The following is an 18,331-nucleotide window of genomic DNA, read 5'->3' as shown; positions in this document are numbered from 1 at the left end:
CGAAACTTGACCTTCTGTTTTTTTATACGGCCGACGACGCAACCAGCTGTTAGAGTGCAGGACAATTGCATGGCCAGTTGCTACGATTCTACTGACTCTAACAGCCTCTTCTAGTCGAGATTTGAACATACGGTGACTGCCTTATTAGGCCAGCGTCATACCTTGAAGCCAACTGAGAGGTACTACCTACCACAGGGCCACCACAAATAGCAAAATCGGTTATAACCGCGAGAGACCAATAATGCCAATGACTTGAATAAAACATATAAACGCATGAATTCTTTTATTTGGTTTTATTACATGTTGATCATTTTTCACATTTCACATCATTCTTTTCAAATCTTCTTCATCGTCTTTGTCTATGATCACGTCATAACTTCTTCATTTTCCTCTTCTTCTTCTATCTATCTTAACAGTCTCACCTCACGCTACCGTAAATACAATATTACGCTAGTTGTTATTAATACACGTACTTATTACAAAAGATAGAGAGCAGGTGGGAAAAAACCACTCGGCATCTAATAAATCGCTGTCCGTTAATAATAGCTAGCAGTAAATATCAACATACACATAAATACAAAGTAACAGTCGTGCATTTTTTGTCTGTTACTGCTGAAGGCGAATGAGGAGATGATAGTAAAAGTAATAAAATGAAATGATAGTAAAAGTTGTTTAGGATGGCTATAACTACTGACTTGTTAGTAGAAACTGCGAACTCGATGAGCTTGGGAAGTGGTTGTTAGTCTACATTTCTGAGCGTGATTCGCATATGATTTGTGGCCGGTCGGAAAGCAGAACCCGTTGGAGTTGGGAAATGATTACGTTACCAGATAGCAGGATAGTCTCACCAAGTGTTTTCCTAATTGGAATTTCCGGTTTGCGACTTCTAAACGAACGAACATCTTGGGTGCTGTCATTTCAGGCCCGCGACTTGCCACCGACAGCATACGTTAGTACGTTACGCAATCGAGGAAACTTCAAGTCAATACATGTGCTGTTTACGCCGCGGGGAAAAGTCGTCGCTGATGGACAGGAAAACCGACCGGCTCTGACTTGTTTCAGTTTCTGTTTTCATGCTTACTTTTCGGAACGCGATGATTAGTTATTTACACGCGGCATGCTTTTCAGTCCAACGATTAACTCTTGATCCCAGTGCGGTACGGTGGGTAAAGGACTGGAACGCTTGTTAGGGGTTTGGCCAGCACCAACCATCGCGGTGTGTTTGATTTTTCCGTTCGTTAGGCAGCTATTTATTTTAAATGATTTCGATCGTTTCCAGTCCGCCAGGCATGATCGCTATCAGACTGCTCTAAACCGAATCGGACTATGTGGAAACAGCAAAGCACCAATGTTTTTTTTAACAAATATCTCAACAAAATAACAAATAACAAATATGTATCACAGTTCAGAACAACGAACGGAAATGATCAAGCACCTGCGATGCGGTTAGGAAGAGAGTTGTTTCAGAAATGATAAATAGCCCAGGAAGCCTACGATGGTGTAAGAAATAGAAAGTTATGTGTCGGATGGCTTTGAGGCTTGAAAGAGGCTCCTCAGTGACTTGTAAAAAAATGTGTTTTTGGTAAGAGAAGGCAGTGGTCGCAACAGTCTACAACAAAGGATACTGGCTATAGCTGAGCTCAGCATTCTCTAGAAAGCTGGTCCGGCTTAAAAGTGATCTCCATGATGGTGGGCGACTGGAGCGGTTTTGTGGACAACGGCGTTGAATCCGGTGTGCTTGTCGGCGGTGTAATCAACAGTACGCACCGAACCGTCGGGTTCTACCAGCGAGTACTGTCCTTTCACAACATCTCCGTCACGGGTTTCGTGCTGGCTCTTTACGTCTCCAGTGTGGAAATCGTTTACTCCGTATTTGAAGGCATATTTCGGTGGAGCCTGTAAAGACAAACACAAAACAACGATGAATATAGATTTGATAGAGTAGCATTATCATCACCGTCTTACATAATAGTCTACATGCTCGTCCTCGTGGTGGGCGTACTCGTGGTGTCCATCTCCAAGCGAAATCCGAGCAATCTGTCCATACTGGTGCTCGTCCGCTTCCTGCTCTCCGTAATATTCACCGTAGCTGACGGGATAGGCAGCAGCGAAGGCCAATAGGGAAGCGAACACTACGTACTGCTTTGCCAACCAAAGTAGCCGCATATAGGCCATACATGTAAAAGCATGCAAATAATATATGTTAGTAGGTCCGTTTAATGCTTCAACTACATTCATGTAATTATTACATAATCTCGAGCGGCTGAGATTACTTTACAGTAGCAATACAAGTGCTGCCAAGTAATGAAAAACCATAAACGATCGATGGTCGTAAAGTGTTGAATCAACAATACAGTATCCTTTCATCGAATGATGACCGACAGCTTCAAGCGATGCTGGTAAGTGAGCGAAGCAAGGTGTAGAATTTAATGATTTTATCTATTATGAAGCAGTTTCTTATGAAATCTTTCATTTCTTGCAATGCTTTCAGTTTCATTTGATTAAAACCGTAATTGGAGCTATACGCAGTGATTGGTAGAACTACGAAAATGGGAGTTCATTTAGAACACAAAGGAGCACCAACGATAGTCTATACTTTACGAGTTCCAACATCGCTTATTGAAAACCGCAATGCTACAGTAAAATCATGATTGTGCCAAACATAAATGGTTATTGCCTGACATAACAGTAAAAATGTACTTCGTGCTTTCATCACCAGGTGCTTATTAGCAATTTAAAACGCAATTAAATCCTTCTAACGGGGATTATTTATTTTTCAAACGTATGTTTGTGGTTTAAAATAGAGTTTTTATCAGGCTAATACTAGTATTTATTTATAGGTCACAGGTACCATTAATTTCGAAATATTCTTTTGAATAGAAAATTTGATTTAAAAATTGGAAAAGCTTTTATGACTATAATTAACTTAAAACACAGCTTTACAATTATGTACTAATACATTGAACATAATTTGGACTGTATTCCAAATTTATGACTGGAATTTGAATTAAAACTAGTAATACTAGTAGAACTAGATAAATGGACATATCAGTTTCATAATACACGTTATTAATGTTCGATTTGAAACTTATTCTTTTTTATTGTCTGCTGTTTTTATTACTTTGTTAGATACGTGTCTCAGGAAAGTAGCAAACTTTCACCGTTAAAATGATTTCATCTTTTGCGGAGATAAATTGGAAAACTTGGCCATTGTGATCGTTATTACATTACCTTAACACAATGTGAGCAATACAGTTCATATTATTAACTATCACATTGGAAACTGTCATTTTCATTCAACGTACCGAGAGTCGAAACATATCGAGATAAAGACGGAAGGATCTGGTCGGATGAACGTGAGGTGATCGAGAGGTGGAAGCAGCACTACAATGAGCACCTGAATGGCGCGGAGACGGAATTCAAGACAGCAGGAAGAATGACTACTTCAGTACGGTGGATGATGGTGATGTGCCGACCCCCACAATAGGAGCAGTGATCGAAGCCATCAAGCAGATCAAGAACAACGCTAGAAGATGTTATGAAACGTACGAACTTTAACATGCGGAGCACGATCTTCAACAAATCTAGCCAATTTATCTGTATCGCTGACGAAGTGGACATTGTCGGAAGGACGTTCCAGGCGGTTGCTGAGCAGTATACCAAACTGAAACGTGAAGCAGTAAAGGTTAAATTAGTGGTGAATACGTTCAAAACCATGTACAGTGAGGAACCGAGCGCGATCGAGCTCGCATAGGCAATAGTATGGTAATCGACGAGGACGAGTTCGAAGTGGTTGGTTCGAATTTGTATACCTCGGATCGTTGATGACGTCGGATAACAACTGCAGCAGAGAAATACGCAGACGTATTCTTACCAGAAGTCGTGCTTACTACGGACTCCACAGGACCCTAAGGTCTGGCAAGCTTCACCCCCGTACCAAATGTACCATATACAAAACGCTAATAAGACCGGTAGTCCTCTACGGGCACGAAACGTGGACAATGGTCGACGGGGTCTTGAAAGCACTGACCGTTTTTGAAGGTCGTGTGCTTAGGACTATCTTTGGCAGTGTATGTGAGAAGAGTCATGTGAGAACGGTGTATGGTGTATGGAGAAGGATGAACCACGTGCTGGCGCAGCTCTTCGGCGAATCCAGTATTCAGAAAGTTGCTAAAGCTGAAAGGTCCCAATGGGAAGGACATGTTGTGAGAATGCCGGACAACAACCCCGCAAGACTGGTTTTCGCCTCAAATCCGTTTGGTACCAGACGCAGAGGTGCGCAGCGTGCTCGATTAGACCAAATGGAGCATTAGACCAAGTGGAGCAGGACCTGGGAAGTGTGGGACAGTCGAGAAATTGGAGACGCGCAGCCATGGACCGAGTGAGTTGGCGGAACACTATACAGTAGGTCCAATCCTGAGGGACAGTGAGCCAGGATAAGTAAGTAAGTATGTTTATTCGACGTGCAAAATTGCTTAATTGCTATTTACAACGACGACAAACAACTTTTTTCTTTTAGGGTTCACCAACTGCTCAGAATAATTTTATATTATCCACGTTGCATAAACAAGCTGTATCGTAAATATTCTATTGGTGCAAACTACGGAAAATTAATCGAGAAATTACTGAGCTATTAGCGCTTGAAACCTAACCAAGTTGCGTAAGGTGCAGTGGTTGCCACGGTACAAGTATAATGCGAGCTAAATCAGATCTCCTCAATAGATCCGCGGCCCGAAATGACTTCTGACATTAATAAATTCAACTTAAAGCTTCCGTCCATCATCCATCAAACCAGTCCGTAGGCCCGCGGGCCGTAATTTGTCCATCACATAGCATAGCGCGTGATTTTTAGATTTTATGGAATAAACCTACCTTCCCTTCAGACGTAGTCCGACGTAAAAAAATGAAGCATCTTTAGATCGATGGACACATTACAAGGAATGTATGTTTCGCCCGTCTCAATGCCAGACCTTTGTTCTTCTTTTCGGTAACACAATCGCACAATTTGTTGTTCAAATAACATATTCATATCGAGCAGGGTGATTTGCTAACCTTTCGAATTAGCTGCATCCCTAACAGCTCACTGCATCGCATTCAGTCATAGTAACTTATATATAACTATTTCTGGTAATCAACAGGTTGCAGCAACTAAAAAGGACGCTAGAATGCACCCAAGTAGCACACTTTAGGTCCATATAGTAGAAGCAACTGTATTACGACTGAAATTGGTGATATTTCGGTTACCACAACAACTTTGTAACAACCGTGCTAGTAAAGCAGCTTGGGACTCATCTTTGCAAAACATTCTAAGACAGTAGTTTTTTCTGAGATGCGTGAGCTGAGCTTCAGTTAAGAGGAGAAACAATTTCTCTGGTTTTGGTGTATCAATATCTTGGTGACTGGTTGGACACGAATGGAAGCTAGAGACGTCTTTTTAGGTCTATCATGCAAAAAATGGTTGGTAAACGGCTGGATAACGTAAATCATCGGCGCCATGCGTACCTGTAGGCGTAATATAAACTCCACAGTGGAGCTTAACCTCTTATCCAACAATTCCAATTCATTCCTCTATGCAGTACCAGCTGAAATCCGATTAACTAAGAGAAGATCTGGTAACCAATCCTGGTGAGAACCTGATCGTATGCTAACTGGGAAGGGAGGCTCTTCGAACTGGCAGCTACTGATCTCCGTGTCAGGGGCGGCCAATCAGTGTGTTCGTGCTCTTGAGGGATTCTAAACAGTGCTGTGTATGACAGTCCTCCGGCGAAGCTGGGAGTTGGTGCCATAGACCTTGCGCCTAAAACTCTCTGTTGTATACTATGGACCCCCGTTCGTTTGACCGTTTGTAATCTGAACAATTTTTAATTTGAATCACGCTGGTTTGCACGACGTGCAAATTAAAAATGGTTCAAATGTCATTCTCAATATAACATCATTCACTTATGCAGACAATGCACATAAACACGATTTGTTTGTACTGATCTAGCATGTTTAATATGTTTCACATTCCGTTTTCCCAACGATTGTGATAGAAATCCGATCGGAGAATGAATATTCAGCGCTTGCAACTGCCAACCGAAACAAACCACCGAAACAATAACAAAGAGCAGGGCGGCCAGTTCATACAAGTTTCAGCATATTTTGGGTTGCCAGTTGTTCAAATTAAAAACTAACCCCGTTGGTTTGCATGTAGAATCGTTCAAACGAACGGGGGTCCACTGTATAACATTCAGGACCGACGGCAGATTCGTCAGATGTATTGCTTGTCGGAGCATAACAGAAGAAGATGCAGTGAATCAAAATCTTTCTGGAGGGAGTTGTTGATTGGTGATCGGTGTCACCGGTGTCTTGCGTACTTTCAAGAGTAACTAGTAGTTCTCCGTCTCTTAACCAGCAACTCCGAAGCCTACTTCCTCGTAGTACCAACCGTGGAGTGGAGATCGATTAATCAAGTCTGGTGCCTGCAAGACTTGCCTTCTTATGAAGACCGGTGTCCATTGTTTGGCATCGAAACACTAAAAGATGGACACCAATCAAGCTGTTTTCGGAGCAATAATTGGTCTGCTTGGTCTACACTACACATCTACGCACCACAACGTATTCTAAGACCGAGACGATGGTTACGACAACCTCCTAGAAACACTGTTTGCGGTAACAATGACGCTATGATTAATGTGAGCGGACGATTCCAAGAGACATATCACTTGTTCGATTTCACCGTGTCCACAAAAACCTTTCGGCAATGTATTTCTATTAGCTTGTGATATTTTATTTTATATATGTAACCGTAGATCATTAAGACCACATGTAGTCGTATGATTTTTATACAATAAACTAACGTCGTACACGGTTAGGGAAGGGAGCACTCGTGCGAATGCTGTCTATCTGCACAAGGAGCAGCTTTGCTAGTCCTAATTATGTGCGTTTGTACCCATGTTAGAAGGAGCTCTTGATGGTTTGACACCTCCTTAACTTAGTGAGCGCCTGTACTTTAGATTAGGAGCGGTACACGAGACTCGATAGCGTCGCCAGAGTAAGACAACGTACCTAAAGAAAGTTAAACGGATAATCGAAGCTTCTTATTGGACTTGGAACAATCGGCATGGACAAAGACAACGAAATAAGTGCTTGAAAAGAACTATCTAAGCATCGTCATGAGGGAGAATTTGACCGGCTCCCGGCAAAACTTTCCAAAAATGGCAATGGACCACTAGCAACGTAACATCACTGGATCTCATGTTCAAGATTGCGGATGAGTTCCGGGACCCACTATACCTTAAACCGCTTTACTGATCACTTGTCCGGTCTATTCTCGAGACTGATTCAGTCATTTGGTGTCCATTTCACGCAAATTGGTCGCGCAGAATCGAGATGGTACAGAAGAAATCCGTCCGCTATGCCCTTCGCCATCTTTCGTGGCGCGATCCACTGAATTTACCGTCGTATGAAAACCGGTGCCGAATTCTTGGCATTCAGCCACTGGAACTCAGACGACGAACTGCACAGGCGGTCTTTGGTGCTAAACTACTGACGGATCGCATCGACTGCTCGTCGTTATTAGAACAACTGGCCCTATATGCTCCCGAACGACCGTTACGCCAGAGAAACATCTTCTATTTGGAACCACGGAGTCATCTATATGGATGAACCTGTTCGAATTATGTATCTGCGTTTTAACGAGGTGTTTGAAATGTTCGACTTTAATGTCCCAATACATGTTTTTCGTGACCGTTTGCTTAATGTTAGAAATTAGTGGTAGTAATTGAGAATATTCATTAAGACATACTTATTGTCAGATTAATCTTATAAACAAATAAACAAATCTAAGGATCACACGTTCTGGACTTAAGAGGAAAAGAAATTACCGGAAGAGTGGATGTAAGGTGTGGTTTGACGCATCTACAAAAAGGGTGATCAGCTCGACTACTGTAATTACCGCGGCATTACGTTGTACAAAGGCGCTTACAAGGTGCTCTTCCAGATCTTACTATGTCGTCTATTCGCAATAGCAAGAGATTTTGTACAGCAGTATAAGGTGAGCTTTATGGAGCCCCGTGCAACTATGGATAAATTCACTTTGACTAAAAATCCTAATTATCGCGGCATTGCGTTGATCAAAGGCGCTTACAAGGTGCTCTTTCAGATCTTACTACGTCGTCTAAAGGGTGCCCCACATCAAATTGCACCACGGAAGAAACGCTGTTGAAAATTACCCATTGGGTATTTTCTCTTGAAACTTAGGGTAGAAGTAGCAGGTACAGTATATTCTTTGCACTGTATTTTTAACGCTGTCAGTTTTTCTAAAATTGGAAAAAATGGCGTAACCTGAAAAGGAACGTCGCAAGTTGATTTTTGGCAAGCACCTGTAAAATCCTCAATTACCTTATCGGGACATCGGAAAATAACTCGGAATCGTGCACTCAACTGTGAATCGTATGGTTAAACGTTACTACTCTCAGCATCAAACGGAAGGAGACGATACGGTCAGAATGGATGTTCTATTAGTGACCAGGAGCACAAGCGTGACGTGGAAGCGTTTAAGGACAATCCCAATGCTTTGGTCAGGGATGTGGTCAAAAAGTTGGATCTGTCCAAGTCTTTCGTTCGGTGGGAAAGTCACGGGCCCCCATGGATGATGAGATTTACGTCAAGGCGGACTTCCGGCAGCTTCCGGGGCTACTGTTCTTCGCCGCCTAGCACAAGTTTGGTGTTTTGGAGGAAATAAGGAAAGGCGGATAGCGGCTGCCAACAGGGCCTTCTACGGATTACGTAGCCAGCTGAGGTCCCGTAGCCTGCAACTCCGTACAAAACTTGCGCTCTATAAGACGCTAATTCTCCTGGTGGTACTCTACGGCCACGAAGCGTGGACGTTGAAAGAGAGCGACCGACGAGCTCTTGGCGTTTTCGAGCGTAAGATCCTGCGATCAATTCTTGGCGGCATATTAGACGAAGGAGTGTGACGCAGGCGCATGAATCATGAAATATACCAAGTGTACAAAGATGCGGATATTGTGAAGCGACTAAAATACGGCAGGCTACAGTGGGTTGGCCACTGTTAACGAGGATGCTAGAACAGCGGGTGTTAGCGGCCACTGGAGAGTGGCAGCCCAAGATCAAGTAATGTGGAGACGGCTCCTGAATTCGGCATGGATTCGACAAGCGGATTGTCGCCGAAAAAGTAAAGTAAAGTAAAAGTAAGGAAGCAGAAACTTTCATAGTTTGCCAAGAAATTAATGATTTGGTAAGTGATCTACTCATGTGGCAAAAGGAGCGCGTCGTTCGTAACTACCGAGACTGTAAACGGGCAGATCAAGGACTTTCTACAGAAGCGTCTTTTTCCCCTGTTAAAGCAACACGAGGGCCCTACGATCTTCTGGTCCGATCTAGCTCCGTGCCACTATTCAAAGATGTTCTGGAGTGGTACGAAGCCAACAGGGTCATTTTCTTTCCCAAGGACGTGAATTACTTCAACGCACCGAAACTAAGGCCCTTCGAAAAATACTGAGCCATTATGAATCAGGCATTACGGAAGCATCCCGAGGAGGTCAAATCTGAGGAAGACATGAAGAAACAGTGGGTTTCCGTACAGAAGACGCTACAGCCAGTTTTGTACAGAACCTTATGAGTGGAGTTAAGCGTGAGGTGCGAGCATATGGCTATGGTATTAAAGTTAAACGAAATAAATATTCCAAAAGCTTACCAAAGGGTTATATTTTATTGCCTGAAAGTTTGAAAAGGTAAGTAATTTTCTACAGCGTCAGCGTTTCTTCCATGCTGCAATTTTTTGTGAGACACCCTTTATCCCCAATAGCAACAGATTTTGTACAGCAGTATAAGGTGAGCTTTATAGAGCCCCGTGCAACTATGCATAAATTTACTTCGACAAAAATCCTAGGGTATAAACGTCATTAAGACTTGACTCTTCTTTATGGACAGACTTAGGCAGATAGACGTTCGTAGATTTCAGAGCAGCATGCGATACATTCGAGTGCGAACAACTATGGCAGTTAATGCACGGGCACGGTTTTCTGGACAAAATGACGCGACTGATTAAAGCTACCCTGTATAGCGAGTGATATGCTAAGCTTGTATTTCGTGGGGCACTTTTCAGTCCCTTCAACTCGCGCAAATGGTTGCGGCTAGGAGATGGAGACTCCTGTATGATATTCAATATCACTATTGAAGGTGTGATCCGGCGAGAGAGCATCGAAACGAGAGGAACGATTTTCAGCACGAGTAGTCAATTCCTAGACTTCGCAGACGATCATTACTGGAAACTTTGAGATGGCTTGAGAAATCTACGCCAGACTAGACCCAGAAGCTAGGAGGATTGGGCTACAAATCAATACGTCTAAAACTATATATATGGTAAGAAGTGTCTCAAGAGAAAACAACGTTTACCTCCCACGTCCAGGGACTATTGACGGAGATGATCTAGATTGTTGAGTTCATATATTTAGGTTCTCTGATCGTCGACAATATTACGAATAAGAAGATGCAACCATGAATTCAAGCAGGAAGTTGAGCCTTCTTTTCCTCCCGTAAGACGTTCCGATCAAGGAAACAACACCGCCGCACAAAGCTGACGATGTACAAAACGTCAAACTGGTAGTCCTCTACGGACTTGAGACAATAAATTTGCTTAAAGACGTGCACTTGCCGTACTTGAACGAAAGGTTTTGCGGACTATTTTTGGTGGAGTGCAAACGGAAAGCGGAGAGTGGTGTAGGCATATAAATCACGAGTTGCAGGCACTACTTGGAGAGATTCCCATTGTACACCTGACGAAAGATGAAAGACTACGGTGGGTTGGCCACCGTACGGTGCAGTGAAATTCGTTCTCTTCAAGAACCGCACCGGCACCAGCAATAGAGGGCCCAACATACTAGATGGTTCGACCAAGTTGAAGCAGACTTGCGTGTTTTGAGACGTTCAACGAATTGACAACAATTGTATGGTAATAGTTTAATTGCCAAGGCAGTCGGGCGCCAACCGGGTTGGAGTCACACTTACCAATTGAACTACCCAATATATTTTTGGCCTCATATCGAAATGTCTCGGTTTCATCCAGTCTACCATTCTTCTCACCAAAGGCTCCTCCACTTTGATAGAAAAAAGATTAAGTTAAAAGTAAATACCTCTGAAACAAAAGTAAACACTGACCGGTGGAACCGAAGCCGACCAACGCCTCTCGAGCGGTAGTATAAAAATCGACGGCTATGCCTTTAAGGTAGTTAACGAATGCTAAGAACATTTTGATATTTTTAACATATTATTAACCCATTATGTTACAAATCGAGAATAAAGGAAGCAAAGTCAAGTTTGTAACAGATTCGGATACAAGTAGCACATTGAGTAATGAATGAGCTATATAGATTCCGCCACTAAGAATGACACATTTCGCTTTAATAACAAAATACGTTACTATCAAAACTTATTTTAATTACCAACATCATTTTAAAAGTATATTAAATACGTCACTTCACAGTTACTAATACTTGCTAATACAGGTATACCTCGATATAAGACAGCCTCGTTATAAAACAACCTCGATATAAGACAATTCGATATAAGACAATTTTGTCTTATATCGAAACAAATCCCTTTGACATAGCTGATAACGATACCAGAGCTGCTTTTCCATTCTGAAATCGGTGCCATGAAGATGTTTATTATTTCAAAATACCCCAAAAATAGTAAAAAACTAATAGTTCAAACAATAATAAATAGTTCAAAACCCGTAAACACATAACACAGAGCAAAACTGGCGACAGCTAATGCAAATTTTTTTTGAAAAAACTATGTTTCGATATAAGACAATTTCGATATAAGACAACTTTTAGAAATTATAAATTATCTTATATCGAGGTATCCCTGTATATCTTTATTAGCTGTGTTATTTTTAGAATATCTTGAAATGTTGACAATTAACCTTTAACACAATGTGTTACAATTAAGATAAAATCATTACATGGTTTGTTATGAATCAAATATTAATTAGAGGCAGTTTAGTTATAATTTTTGATATTTTAACCACTTACAGAGGCTAATTTATACCAACGGTTGTTAGAATATGATCAAATATATCAAAATAATAACAACTGTTGTTAGAAAATTTGATAACAAAATAACAAGATCTGTTATAATTTTGTTAGGTCCTCCTGATCGGGATGTTACACGCAAAAAATTATTACACAATGCCAATACATTAAGACCTATTCAAAACTTTTAAAGAACAAAAATAATTAACTTTTGGAAGTGGTAGCCAATTATAACGGGTGTTATAGAACTTTGTTTTTCTTTTTGCCTTGTGGTATTTAGGATATATGGAGGTTTGACTAAGCTTTTCAATGTTATAAACAAAGAAGCAGAAAAATTATGAACATTTTCGGATTGCCTGGCATGTAGTACGAAGCCATCCACACTGAAAAAGGTTATAAGTAGCAATTGAAATACACGTATGTTCAAAGATCGTTATAAGTTTGTGTAGTTGATTTAAACGGAGTTATACTTCTAACTTTCTCGATCATTCGGGTATTCCAGTGAGACGTTCGCAACTAATTTTAAATTATTATGTTTTTAGATGGTCCATTTATGGTCACCGTCCTCCGTGATTGGACTCCATTTGTAGTTAGGTATTCCATTTGTTTTCCAATTTAATGACTTGAAAATCATTTGTGATATCGGTTGCCTATCTTGGTACCCATTTTTCAACGATACAGTTAACCGTACAACTTTTAGTTGCATAAACTGATTTATGACCAGAATTAATTATTTATCTGGTACTAAAATTACTTTGTAACAATTGTGTTAGTAGGAAATATTTTTCAAAAATCATTGTAAAATAATTACGCTCCATAATAAAGTCTGAAATTTTTGTAGCATCTTAGTATAATACGAAACCTGAAATTAAAAAAAAGAAAAAACTTTTTCCGATTAAATTCCAATAAGAATATTTATTCGTGACAGATACGTATTTCGCCTACGACTAGCAGGCTTCATCATAGTTCGAAAACAGACACTGATGAAATCTGCAAGTCGTAGGCGAAATACGTGTCTATCGCAAATAAATATTCTTGGTGGAGTTTGATCGGAACAAGTTTTTTCTTTTCTTGACTTCAAGCATTTTTAAAGTTGTAAGTTTTCTTGTGATATATTTATTATACATATTATTCGCAATGTTTTATTATGTTGTATTAAAACTTGTAACAAATGTTTCAGAAAATTACGGTGACGGTGACAAGCACATCTACTACCAAAATGAGCGTTACCATGCAAGCGTACAACATACAATTTAAATTTCTAAACAGGACAATACATTGTCAATGGTTAAGATCTTGTCTACTTGGAATTATAGTCATATTCAATATTTTTCACTGACTGGACCGTTTCTTGGACTAGAGTCCACAACTCACTTTATAACCAAACCGAACCTAATTGTAATTTTTATCAGAATCAATGAGAATTCAAAAGAATCTACTATATATTTCTCTATGTGTTTTGTTTTCTATAGAGTAGATGCTCCAGTAGTTGTGGGAGTACCGGTGATGGTGGAAACACGAATTATTTCATTATTTTTGCAGATTTGGATACAATTTTGATAAGTATTAATCTACTAATACCTATTAGGAAATTTTTATTTTTATTTCCAAGAAGAGAAATAGGTTTTAGTAGGGGAATGTCGTCGTGGTTGGGCCGCCTTTTTGACATTCGCCCATAACTTCCGTTTTAAAAAGATTTTTTAAAATCTAAATAGATCGTTGGAAAGGTCTAAGAATAAGCTATACTTCTGGAAAATTTTGAGCTGATTGCTTAAAAAATAATAAAGTTATAGGCATTTACGTGAAGACAAAAAATGTTGTCATACTCGGGCCACGTTGTACAGGTTGGGCCACCGCTCTTAATCCAAGAAATACGTATGGAAACTCTATGTAGAGACACCAAAGAATGAATTTCGTGAGCAACGGCCCATATAAGTATAAATATCCTATTTTTAATAACATCCTTGCGAAATTTTTGGTGGTCTTGTAAAATCAATATTACTACAATCGCGTTTTCTGATGTGTACTACTGTAGTGAAAAATCAACAACAATCTTGGTTTTTATTGTACTAGTTAGGCTTTATTTCATCACATTTCCCGCGAATGACGTTCTCTAGCGAAATTTGCGCTTCTGTGCTTAAAATTATGGTGGCCCAACCATGGCTACACAAGTGGCCCGACCTTTACAATAAGCGCTTTTGTAGCATTTACCCCCTTATCCTACCCAAATACCTAACTGGACGGGATTTTTCAATAGCCTTCGAATTGAGCCCAACACACTTAATAAATTTTCAATATTTATCCAGATAATTGCATTTCATGAATCATTTCTTGAAGAAAAGTTAACTGCATCTGCAAAACTTTTTTTGTATTGTTTCAATCAGTGAATTCAGTACGCGTGTTTTGAATACACGATTGAAACTCACAATATTGTGAAAAGTTAGCTGTCACAGTAAGAAGTTTTACAATGCTTGTACAAAGGTATCACGAGTTACTAAAACTGAACAAATCGTGGTGGCCCGACCATAACAGTGGCCCGACGATAACGACATTACCCTATTATTTGTTGAAATATAGCAAAAGTTATAAAGTTCACTTTTACAAGTAAACCATAGAAGGTTTTCTCTAAGCTCCAGCTGTCAACTACCAACCAAAGAATTTTTACCACACGATCTACTTTGATTTATTTTAATATACCATCATCGAGAAAGTCACACTATTTATTTCAATCAAATTATAAAATAAACTTTTCACTGTTTCACCTCGCTACATTCGTTTTGAGTGCACCATTAGTACAAAGGCTCAAACGACTCGTTCTGTTACAAACAATACACTCCATTGACGTTAGTTTGAATTCACCAACAGTTGTTAACATAGTTAATGGTTTAGCTTCAGCTTCGATAGGATTCACGATTGAAACTTTGTGTCGACTAGAACCAAAATAAAAATCACTTCAGTCTACACCATGTATGTCCACAAGCGACCAGCAATCACTTTCATTACAGTCTCACGAATTGGTAAAGTCCCAAATAACCAACTTATTTGCTCCTTGATTTACCTTGAAAGCCATCTTCACAATAAACACTTAAAATTCCTAAAATAGGACCTTCGAAACACAACTAGGCACACTGTACCGGGCTAAGGACTAAAACTGAATGATGCACAAAACACATCATTTCCACGCTTTTATATAGGTGAACCGGAGGGGTTGGAAAATCGGCGTTGAACAGCTGTGCTCTCTCGGCGTACTCCTATGAAGCGCTCCTATGAGAAACAGAGTGAGGGAGAGAGTGAGAGGGCTAAACGCATTTGCCGAACTGAGCGAACTGGCCTGACCCCTGCGATGAGGCGCAAAAGAAAGCAAAATTTTATTTTTTCCACCTTGGAAAACATGATCAAAATAAAAAAAAAATATCAGCTGGTAATAGGTACTCCCAACAATCAAAATCACAAGAAGCAGGGTTAAGCCGGCCTCCATAATGGATCTGGTTTTGTGGTGGTTTACCATCCCGCGGTCAATCGGTGCACTGATTCACATCACCGGGCAGCATAATGTTCATAATAAATATCTTTCCAACTCAATGGCGAAAACTGGGTAACACAAAAACAACAATGACAACAAAGCTTCCAACTCTGTAAACATGTACCTATTTAGCTGTTGTGCACTTTTGTTGTGGTTTGGGAAACCGCGCGTTCGTCGCTTCACCACCGTACCGGCAGATGAACTTTATCGAAGAAGTCCATCTCCGACGATAGTCGTTTACGGCTGCTTGTGGGTGGTTGAGCAACGTTTGCTTTTTGTTCGCAACGCAAGTTCAAGTGGCGGATAATTTCGTTGTGATTTACGCTGACTTTGAATTATATCAGTTTTTCCTTCTTTTCTGCAGTAAGGGCAGTTGCAACCGATTGCCTTTCCATTTCAATTTAATCACGTTGAAATTTAATAACCGTAAACCTACTTTTGTCAGTTGATAATGCAATTTTAGGTAACTAATCATTACAACGCTGGATGACTTAATCGGGCTAATTATATTTAAGTGTATTAAGTTGAATACTTAAGGAAACACGGTTGGTGACAACGCTCATGCGCTCATTAAATGCGCGGAATTGCTTAGATTAAGAGACAACAACAAATATATAAACTTGAATCATTTGTGAATTGCGAACGGAACTTTATGACTACATACTTGTTATATTGTTTGTATATTCGTATTAACTGTGGTTAGATGGACATAGATGGTTAATTATGACTCCCGTGGCACTTTAATTAGCGATGTTGGCAGGCTGGCTCAATAGTGACATCGGGTTCGTGGACACGGTGTATCGTTATTTGTTTATTATACTGCTTTCGATTACCGTCGTGCAGTCTTAATATGTTAAATTAATTCGAAAACACGGAAGCTTGCACAAGGCGCTTCGGAAGAACTTTTTCTACACTCGTTCGAGTTCGTATCGAGCGTGTATAAATCGATGAATTTGAAGGCATGGCTATGAATTAACTTAAATGTGTAAAACGGTGCTCACGGAAGCTCACTGTAGAATCGATAGTAACACCCAGATCGCTGCTTGACTGAACCCTATCAAGGGTTACAAATGCCAGCGTATATCGATGGTGCAGTGAGAAAAGATATTGTTTTACTGTTTGTGCTATTGACATGACGCGAAAGATCTTTAGATCGTTGGCAAATGATAATTTGTACAAATAAATCAACAGATACAAATCATACAAGAACATATTGAAGATCAGAGGACCAAGTAGATTACCTTGCGGTACACCAGATGGAGCTTGAAAGACGTCTGATTGTGTGGAACTCAGCAACACGTATTCTAAGCGATCCTTCAAGTAAAAAGACATCCATTCCACAAACCACAAAGAAAACTAATATGCGAATAAATTCCACTATTAATTTTATTCGCGACAGACATGCATTTCGCCTACGACTTGCAGGCTTCATCAGTGTCTGTTATTAATAACAATAGAAATTGATAGCGTACTTACTGACACTTTTCGGTGTTATACTCAAACCTCTTTGAACTACGTTTCGGCCTACTCATATTTTTGTTCAGCCTTCTTCAGCCACTATATAAATATAATGTAGAACATTTGTGAACCGAGCGAAGCCTTTGATGTAACCCGTAGAATTTCTGGCGATTTGTCAATACCGAACGTAAAGAAGACGGCCTACCATCTACTATGCTTTTTAAACGACGAAACAGCCTCTTCCACCAGCAGTAAATATGATTTACTAGCTAAATATTTTATGAATGAGTTTAGCACGGAATCAGCTTTTTCTGATTGTGGCGATGCCTTGCTTTTCGTTTCCAGTGATGCGTTTTCAGTCGGAACTTTTATTATTACTGCAGATGACGTTGCTAAAGCTGTTCACAAAACTTAGCTACCCCATTGCCCAGGGCCTGCCTGACTATCACCAATTGCAAACAGATTTATGGGAACTTATCAAGCCGGCTTCGTCGAAGGTCGGTCTACAATGGACCAAATATTTACACTACGGCAGATTCTCCAAAAGGGCCGTGAATACAGAGTTCCCACGAATCATTTGCTCGTTGACTTCAAAGCCGCATATGATACCATCCACCGCAAAGAACTATGGAAAATCTATGGACTATGGACGAGAACAGCTTCCCCAGGTAGCTCATCAAACTGATTAAATCTACGATGGATGCGGTCCACAACACTCTCCCTTAGCTGCTATTAACAAATAAAGCTAATTTGTGTTGTATTGTTAGAAATTACCATAAGCCTTTTATCCACTAAAAGTTAGCTAAATTGTTTTAAATAACATTGGTGGGCATGCAGCACTACCAACCGCCTTTTTCGGGGGACTGCTCTGCATGACAAATTTTTCTTTCTTTTATTCATGAACGTTCGTTAACGAATTTGCACAAAAAAAATTAAAACAATATAATTCTATTAAAAGAAAAAAACCCGATTTAATCCACCTATTGGTGAAAGGAACCTTTGTTATACCATATTATTTGTCATTTGAGATAGAATTCGACACGCCTTCGGAACATAATTAAACTTTTTGATAACACTCACTATGGTAGTTATCATCAATACATATGCATGTGTATGTAATATACTGATAAATTTGCATAATATTTGAAGACAATCAAAAAATGTCTCCCGTTTATTTGTAATTTGTTATTTTGAGATAATAGCGGGGGCGCATTCTGGGGTTTGGTTTAAGTTAGAAACTGGCCGTTTTTCTTGCAAATTTTATACGACTACCAATGGTCTAGTTGTGCAATTTCGAGTACTTGGAGGT

At 40.0% G+C, this 18,331-nt stretch overlaps 1 protein-coding gene across 1 annotated transcript; it reads right to left on the bottom strand.

The window, feature by feature from the left end:
- Positions 1-319: 319 nt before the first annotated feature.
- Positions 320-15,184, bottom strand: LOC128738310 (cuticle protein 19-like). Its single transcript, XM_053833347.1, has 3 exons — positions 15,100-15,184; positions 1,966-2,139; positions 320-1,896 (listed from the first exon to the last, which is right to left on the bottom strand). The coding sequence occupies exons 1-3, from the start codon at positions 15,109-15,111 to the stop codon at positions 1,669-1,671; spliced, it is 414 nt and encodes a 137-aa protein (XP_053689322.1). The 5' UTR covers positions 15,112-15,184; the 3' UTR covers positions 320-1,668.
- Positions 15,185-18,331: the final 3,147 nt, after the last annotated feature.

Source organism: Sabethes cyaneus, chromosome 2 (genome assembly GCF_943734655.1).
Source record: "Sabethes cyaneus chromosome 2, idSabCyanKW18_F2, whole genome shotgun sequence".
NCBI classification, from domain to species: Eukaryota; Metazoa; Arthropoda; class Insecta; order Diptera; family Culicidae; genus Sabethes; species Sabethes cyaneus.
Note: the sequence above shows the minus strand (reverse complement) of the source record. Positions and strands in the feature narration are given on the sequence as shown.